Below are 9095 nucleotides of genomic sequence, written 5' to 3' on the forward strand. Positions count from 1 at the left end.
TTTTTTTTAAAAAAGTAAATTAAAAAAGAAAAACTCCAAAACACTTAGTAGAAAAATAGGTGACTGTTAGACCCAAGGAAATAATTTCTTACACAAAAAGCAATTATAATAAAAGATTGAAAAATTTGACTAAAATTAAAACTAAGGTTCTTTTTTCATACCACAGCAGTGACAAGAACTGCATTTAAGATTCCAGGTATAGTGGCTTCTGGGTGGCTCAATCAACTGAGTATCAGACTCTGGCTCAGGTCATGATCTCATGGTTCCTGAGTTTGAGCCTAATATTGGGCTCCTCACTGACAGTGTGGAGTGTCTGCTTGGGATTCTCTCTCTTTCTCTCTCTCTCCCTCTGACCCTCCCCACTCTCAAACTAAATTAACTTAAAAGTAAATTCCAGGTTTGTAGGGGTGCCTGGGTGACTCAGTCGATTGAGCCTCCAATTCTTGATTTCGGCTCAGGTCATGATCTCACAGTCAGGAGACTGAGTCCAGTATCTAGCTCTGCACTGAGCGTGGAGCCTGCTAGAGATTCTCTCTCTCCCTCTCCCTCAGCCCCTCGCCTGCTTGCTAGTGCATGCTCTCTCTCAAAAAAAAAAAAAATTCCAGCTTTGTAAATACCAGTAAGTTCTGCAATAATTTTTTTTATATCCAGCATTAAATCTGATCAACTCCAGCAGTTTATTAACAAGCTATGCACATAATGGTCAAGCTTATTCTTTAAAGAAAATTATTAATAATTAGCAATTAGTTTGCACTAAAGAGATACAGAATGGGAAAAACCAGCAGCTGATAAACTATTTACATATATAATTTTCACTACTTTTTTTGCTCATGAACACATTCTTTAATTGACTCAACTGACTTTTGAAGCCTAGTATGTGATACAATATTTTACAACTTTCTATGGTTGTTCATTTGTACAGTCTGTGAACCCACAAGTCAAAACTATATAACTTTACCCTTTCTATACCATATCCAGAATGAATATTAAGGACAGCCTTGCTGATCACAATGATATAAATGATTGTAAATATTTGCCAAAAAGGCAACACATTTAAAAGTGTTTCTTCCACAAACTCCCTGAAATAGAGTGAAAAGACAAGTTACAAACTGAGAGAAGACATTCACAACATACACAAAGGATTAATGTGAAGAATATAAAGAACTTCTATAAATCAGTAAGAAAAACAGAAAAATAGGCAAGGGACAGGAATAGGAATTTCACTGAAAACCTACAGGGCCACTAAACATAAAAAGAATTATCACATGAGTGATAATCTGGAAAATGCAAATCAAGACAAACAGCATTTTACACTCTTCTGACTTGTAAAAATTAAAAGACAATATCAAATGTCAGAGAAGATGGATAACCTAAGGTCTTTCATTTCATATACTGCTGATATGAATATAAATTGGTGCAATCATACTGAAAGTTGGGCATTCACTTACTCTGTGAGATGGCAATTCTACCTTCCTTCAGGTATATAATTAATAGAAACACTTGCATGACTGCAATAGGAAAAATGCACAGAAGAACTAAAGTAACACTGGTCACCATTACAAAAACCAGAAAGTCACTAAATGCTCAACAAGGGAGAGTGAGTCAGTAAGTATTCAAATATCCAACAAGGGAAAAGTTGATGAATATTTTATCAATATTCACAGCAAATATTACACAGCGATTAAAATGACTGACTATAGCAACATGCAATGATATGAATAAATCAGCAGCCATAGGTGAAAAATCAAGTTCAGAAAGATTATATTCAATACCATTCTACAAAAACAACTAAAACTAAAGATGTATCTTTTCAAATCATACATCCAGCAAAACTATGTATAAAGCAAAAGAATGAACACAGGACTCAAGGGATATCTACCTTAGATAACAAGAAGGTGGAGATGGGGGGTGGAATGGAGAAAAACCACATGTAGGTTAAGTTCCTAGCTTTTTGGGAAGGTGGGTGCTTATTATAATTACAAACAGATGGATAATTAATCCAATGCAGTGTACCTAAGGCTTAATAAAAGGAAAAAAACCCCCAAATTTAATGAAATTTGTTCAATAAAAATTCTTAAACAGGCAAAACAAGTACCTCCTTAGAGAATCACTAAGGTAACAACTACAGGAAGTGAAAATAATATGATTAGCATGTAAAACATGATATTTAATACATGTATGTATGATATTTAGACATGTAAGTATGTCTTCAATAATCTAAAATAAATTCCAAATTCTATCACAATTTTCCAGTAAGTTAAGGTGTTTGTTGAGTCAGGGAAGCAAAGCTTTAATTAGAAAAGGCAAATTACTGCCAAGTTTCTAAAATAGATAGATCCTAATAACAGTATACGTTATGCAATTCTTTTTTCCCCCTCCAATTTTAGAGAAAGAACACACAAGTGAGGAAGAAGAGCAGATGGAGAGAGAGAATCCTAAGCAGGCTCCATGAAGCCTGATGCAGGGTTTGGTCCCATGACCTGAGCAGAGATCAAGAGTCAGACCCCCAAGGAACTGAGCTACCAAGGCACCCCATGTTATGTAATTCTTATGTATCAGTTCATCTTTATAATGTGATGTCAACATTTACCTTCAAATCTAAGGTATTTATTATCATCAATATATACTCCTCCCATGCTTTTCTGGTCTTCATTTTATTTTTTTAATGTTTATTCACTTTTTGAGAGAGAGAGAGAGAGAGAGACAGAGACACATGCACACAGAGCATGAGTAGGGGAGGGGCTGAGAGACACAGAATCTGAAGCAGGCTCCAGGCTCTGAGCTGTCAGCACAGAGCCCAATGTGGGGCTCAAACCCAGACTGTGAGATCATGACCTGAGCCGAAGTTGGCCACTTAACCAACTGAGACACCTAGACACCCCTCTGTTCTTCATTTTAAACATACAATATTTATATACATAATATTACACAGTTTACTTTTTGTGAGATTGCAGAAAAACAAATGTGACAATACAGCTAATTTCAAATTAGGTTTTATTAGATAAAATGAAGAAAAACTCAATAGGTATCAAGATAAATATTCTCTATTTCTGCTTTTCTAAGGTATTAGAAGCTACTTTTTCATTAGCATGTTTTCCCACTCAAAATTTTAAACATGTTTTTAAAGCTTTTAACTTCTTTCCAACCTTCCAACTTTGCTGTCAAGTTTGAACTCTGATGTATATCAAAAGTTAATCATATTAAATGTTATGATTTTTTAGAGTAAAATAGGTTTTTGAAATATAGTAGACATTTGATCATTGTTTCACAGTACACTTTACAAGGAACAATGCAGAACTAATCATTCTATTTAAACATCATGTATACATCTGGAAGTAACATTGTTTTAAGTAATATTTATCTTTACAAACTACTACTCTACTCTTTTTTTGTTTAAAAGAGGGCACATAGGAATAACCTAATAATAGGCATAAAAAATCTGCTGCCAAATGTGAAAAGCAAAAAGAGAAGAGCCCAAGGAGTAAGATGCAAAGCCTTAGCGTACACAGACGACACCCAGATGATGCCCCTCTACCTCTCCATTTTGACATGGATCGTATGTAAAGGTAAGTTGTACAAGACTAGAAATAGTCTGTATTACCCTAGAGAGGACAGAAAAACATAATCCATTCGGAACCCATCACTTTGTAACACTAGTTTTGGCACACAGATTTTTACCTAAGCAGTCAATAAATACATGGCAAGTTATTTAAAGACATGCCTTATTCAATAAGGTATGCTGTGTTTTATTCTAAGTGGCAATAATCAAATCTAGGCCGAAAAATAAAATTGTATCAATTTATTATTCAAAGAATTGATGCTATGTATCAGCATTGCCTATTACTCTGTCAGTACTGTACTTCTTCATTTACCTTTTTTCTCAACTGTATCTCAAAGTACTGACTCAAAATCAAAACATTAGGATGTAAGATAGTCAATAAAGTTAGTAAGATCCAGGTATCTAGAACTAGGGGCAAGAAATTTTAACCTATGGCTATTTCTATCTGAAAATGCTTTGAACCTCTTCTCTTTAATGTTTATTCATTTATTTTGAGAGAGAGCGAGCGAGCGAGAGTGAGCGAGCAGGGGAGAGGCAAAGAGAGAGGGAGAGAGAAAGAATCCCAAGCAAGTACTGTGCTGTCAAGCATGGAGCCTGATGCGGGACTCAAACTCAAGAACTCCAAGATCATGACCTGTGCAGACACTGCAGAGGCTGCCTGGGATTCTCTCTCCCTCTCTCTCTCTCTCTCTGTGTACCTTCCTCACTTGTGCACACACACAGGTATGTGCTCACTCACTCTCTCAAATAAATAAACTTACAAAATGCCATGGGATTTGTGACTTGGAACAATTTATCAGTTATCTCTGATTAACAGAACTATGAGCACTTTGTACTTTCTTTGCGCTTTCCTGTATTTCCAGATTTTCTATGATGAACATGTATTATGTTTATAACTTAAAAGAGTTGTAAAATCCATCTTACCTATCCTGCTTACTTTCTCTTACTGCATTCCTCCAACCCATCCTAAAATCTTAATCCTCCCAACCGAGAGACTTCCTACTTTCCAACATCACTGCAAAGTTAGATGTCACCCAATTTCCCACAAATTTGTACATAGGTAAAACTGATGCAAAAATCCCTTCTGAACTTTTCAAGGGAATATTTTTCAGATTAAGGGATTAGAAATGTAAATTTAAAAAATTAAGTAATTTCTTAAAAATTTAGGGCAATAGGCAATTTCTCTTAGAACAGTCAAAAGACACTCCTCATAGGTGACAAATGGAGGGTGTCTTCTCATCAATGTATTGCATGCTTACTAAGTCCCAAATACATTGCTTGGTTACACATGAGCTTAACATTTTAAAGCAAAGTTTATTTTATGGATAGACTAGAGACAAATGCAAAATCTTTTGGAAGGATTTCAGCCAACATTCAACAACTTTCACCAGAAACAGTAATTGTTAAATGACGAAAACCCACAAAAAGGTTATTTTGTACTGTTAGTCTTTGTAGACTATTACACCTTATTTCCAACAACAAAGCACTGCTAAATTACAGACTACCAATAGAACACAGAAATCATTTTTCCTTATTATAGAGGAACCTGACAAGTAGTATAAAATTTATATTAAAGTTAACTCTGGTTAATTACATTTTTGGTCAACTTTTTGAAAATTCGCACATCTGTAACATTGAAATGTAAAATAATTATAGGTCCACAGAATTGCGGCAGCTTAGAAAATGGGTATCGTGAGAAACGAGGAGATTGGAGTTCAAACTCAGATTTATAATGTAACCATGAACAATGTACTTAACATTCCTAAACAGTTTCCTGAACTGTTAAATGGAAATAACAACACCCACCTTATTGGATTGTATAGTAAAGATTAGATAAGGTATATAGAGTACCAGATACAATGCCTGACATATAACAAATGTTCAATAAATGTTAGTTGTACTCTTTTATAGAAAGTAGAAGTCATCTTTTCATCTCAGCCTCCAAAATATGATAGATTTGGTAGATACTCAATAAATGTTTCTTGAAATGAACCCCTACAGTTTAGGGCTAACTACCTCAACCTTCCACTTGAGCAAGTCACCTTTATTAAATAAATTCTGCAAGAATGGAATTTAAGATTTTTGGCCCAATACTTTATTAGGCATTTTGATGAAGATAAATCACTGATAATCAACGTGGTAACTTTATCAGTATGCTGTTCAATATTTGGGTCTGTAGTCTACCAAATAACTGTTGTAGTCAATATTTTCATTTTGAGTTCTTTATATAGTTTTCATTAATCCAGTTTCCTTAAAAATAAACTTTAATTTCTTTGGCCCCACAAAAAAATATTTAAGTTTCCACTTCAAGTAAAAAATAAAGAGAACAATAAAACAAGTTACTTATACAAGATAAAAAATTAGAAACTGCCAATTAAGTTATTTTTAACAACCTTTTTATTTTTACAATAAATATTCTTTATACAGTGAACCCTCTAGCCATCAAAGTTAATGCGCACTTCCTTAATGACTCCTTGTTGAATAAACCTCTCAAATTACTAGCAAGAGTTAGAAACATTACTCCATAGATATATTATAGTAATCAATAAGGCAAAACACTATGGTTTCAGGTTTTCTTTGTTTTTCCACACTAAGGGTTATTAATAAGCCAATTCCAACTCAAGTAGTAGTGTATTTCAAATTCTGCAGTATTATTTGAAAAATAACTTTAAAATGTTGGATATACAATGTTTCTAAAAATAAGTTTCAATTTCATTTAAAGTAGGCTGTATGATGTAACTTTCAGAGTGAGATAAGTATTCCTGAGACAAGATATAGCAAAGTAACAGTTTTTAACTACTAAACACCACTTTAAAATTTACTACATAAATTATTATTTAAATATTTAAAATCAGTATGTCAGAGAAGCATTAAGAACTACATATTAATTTCTCAATTTAAATAATTTCAAACAGCTTAGATGTTTTTTAAAAACTAGTTCTCCAAACTTGATAAATATTTGGCTACTATCTACTAGTTCCATGACCCAATGAAATAGTAAAACATTTAAACAGATGCATATACAGTACTTGGTGAAGCAAATTTTATTACTATTTATCTCATGTGCTGATATAAAGAATGGTCTCAATTTAATACACATAATAAAGTTCATATGCAGTAACTTTTATTAAAACTGGGAGTCAAGGGGCACCTGGGTGGCTCAGTTGGTGATGCATCCAACTCTAGATTTCTCAGGTCATGATCTCATAGTTCATGAGTCTGATCCCCACATCCGGATCTACACTGACTGTGGGGGGCCTGCTTGGGATTCTACCCCCCTCCTTTTCCCCGGCTTGTGCTCATGCTCCCTCTCTCTTAAAATAAATAAATAAACTTTAAAAAATTAAAAATGAAAACAAAACCAAAAATAAGTTGGGAGTCCAATACATCAAGAAAAATGCCCTGGATATTTTTGTCAACTCATAAGGTAACACTTAATATAAAATCCTTTCTTTTTCTGGAAGATACTTTTTTTTTTTTTAAGTCTAACTTGAGATGTTCTCCTACTTTGATCCCATTTTTTAATGTCATATTTAAAATTTCTTATCTTTTTGACTTCCTTCTTTCTTATTGTCAAAACTGATCTTATTAAAAATCCCTGTTATATTTTAATACACATGAAAATATATTTTCAGGTCCAGTGCCAAAATGAGTGTCTTCTATGACAACTTCCTATAAAATACAAATAAGGATGCCAAATACTTTATAATTCTGAAGAAACTCCATTCGAAAAAAAAATGTTTCTGTCCATCTTCATGGGTTTTTCCCAGTCAGATCCAAAGTATGCTTTTCATATTTCAAGACTAGGCAGTGGAAAGCATTTTCAACATGCCTCAAACAAATTTCATTTTAAAACCTCATGTAAAGTAATAAAACAACAAATTCAATTCATTTAGGAAATATGGTATGCTGTAACACCTTATAAAAGGCTAACAGTAATTGGAATACTACATATCAACATGTTCAAAGACATGAACTTCAAAGCTGATTCACAGGATTCCAAATTAGCAACCCTGCATTGTTATACCTTGTTGAAATATCTACTTCTGTTCAAGAAGTATCAAATATTATAAAAATGCCTTCAAATTTATATTTAACTTAATGAAATAAGCTTATAAAGGTATCTATTGAAAAATATGTTTAAACAGCAAAACAGTTGTAATATTTAATTTTGGCATCATCAAAAATCAACCCTTCAGGATCTAGATTCAACCTTTTTAAAAGAATTAACTGCTCAATGCACAGAAAGAAATTCAAGTATATTTTTTCCCTCGTAAGTCCTATCTCCAATATTCGAATGGCTAATGGCTAGGTCTATAGTAAAACAAACCGAAATAAATCTTAAGTCAAAAACAAGCATAAAATTTTAAGCCAGATGTGAACTCAAAAGCGACAAATAAACCCAACACAGTAGCGTATGTACTTTTGTACAAACATCATAGACTTAAGGACAAAAATCGTGCCTACATCATTAAATAGCCGTAAATGGAAAACTGTGATCCTGCTACTCGACCCAGACTTAACGAAGGGATCTATTTTGTCCTCATCTTTGCAGACCTGTGGTGCCCAACACTTCCCCTTAGCCTACTGACTGCTCATTTGTAAACAACTTCAGTAGCTCTTTCTCTCTTTTCGGGAGGGAAAATGAAAGTCTGAAAAGCATCAGCATCCAAGCTTCCGGATCTGAGTTGGGAGTAACAGACAAGGGACCATATAGCTTTCATTTGGTTTAAAAAAAGAAAGAAAAAAAGAAAAGAGGAAAAAAGGTAGCCTTCATATCAAAGAAATTCAGTCACCTGAAGAGGCTAGTGAAGTTAGGGAAGCATTTGGTGAGACACGGGTTTTTTGCGCTTTTTTCCCCCCTAAACTTGTCTGGGGGCTGGAAGTTATGGGGGCGCTCTTTGTGCGGAGTCTGAGGGGAAGGGGAGGGACGAGAAAGCAGCTTGGGAGTCATTCAAAGGAGTTTAAGGAGCGGAGTACGAGGGAAAGGCGGGGCGGGGCCTGGCCGGGCGGAGGGAGGGGGCTGAGGGGCGTCCGCGGGCGGCTCTGACACCAGGGAGGGGGCGGTGAGCTGGCCGCTGCGGGGACCGGGTGGGAGCGGACTCCGGCTGCAGACAGCCGACACAGACGGGGTCCCACTGGTAGGTAGAGTCAAATTAAAGTGGTGGCAGGCCAGAGCTCTGGCGGGGGAAGAGAGTCCGGCTCCCGAAGGAAGCGGTTCCCGACTGACATCCCCAAGTTTCCGCACTTAGCGGGCTAGGGGCGCGGCGGCTGCACGGCGTCCCGGGGCCCCCGACCCCTCGCCAGACTTTCTCCCTCTCCGCCAGCGCCTCCCGCCCGGGCTGCGGCCCTTACCTGCAACTCCGTGAGCAGAATCTCCCCCCGTTCGGGGTTGGACGCCATTGCGCTCCGCTCTGGACTCCGCACCTGGCCGAGGCCGCTGGCGAAGGGAGAAGGCGGGACGGGACGCGGGGTGGGGGGTGAGGAGCGGGGAGCGAAAGAAAAAAAAAAAAAGCTAGGGATTCATGGAGGCGCA

General features: G+C 36.2%; 1 protein-coding gene and 1 pseudogene across 2 annotated transcripts in view; both read right to left on the reverse strand.

The window, feature by feature from the left end:
* Window positions 1-8998, reverse strand: part of LOC115298510 — a 30927-nt pseudogene extending 21929 nt beyond the window's left edge.
* Window positions 1-9065, reverse strand: part of PKN2 (protein kinase N2) — a 117053-nt gene extending 107988 nt beyond the window's left edge. For both annotated transcript variants that reach the window (XM_029947396.1, XM_029947395.1), the window contains exon 1: window positions 8915-9065. In XM_029947396.1, the coding sequence (XP_029803256.1) occupies window positions 8915-8962 (48 nt within the window). In that variant the 5' untranslated portion in view covers window positions 8963-9065. The remainder of the gene's footprint in view (window positions 1-8914) is intronic.
* Window positions 9066-9095: the final 30 nt, after the last annotated feature.

This window comes from Suricata suricatta, chromosome 8 (genome assembly GCF_006229205.1).
Source record: "Suricata suricatta isolate VVHF042 chromosome 8, meerkat_22Aug2017_6uvM2_HiC, whole genome shotgun sequence".
NCBI lineage: Eukaryota > Metazoa > Chordata > Mammalia > Carnivora > Herpestidae > Suricata > Suricata suricatta.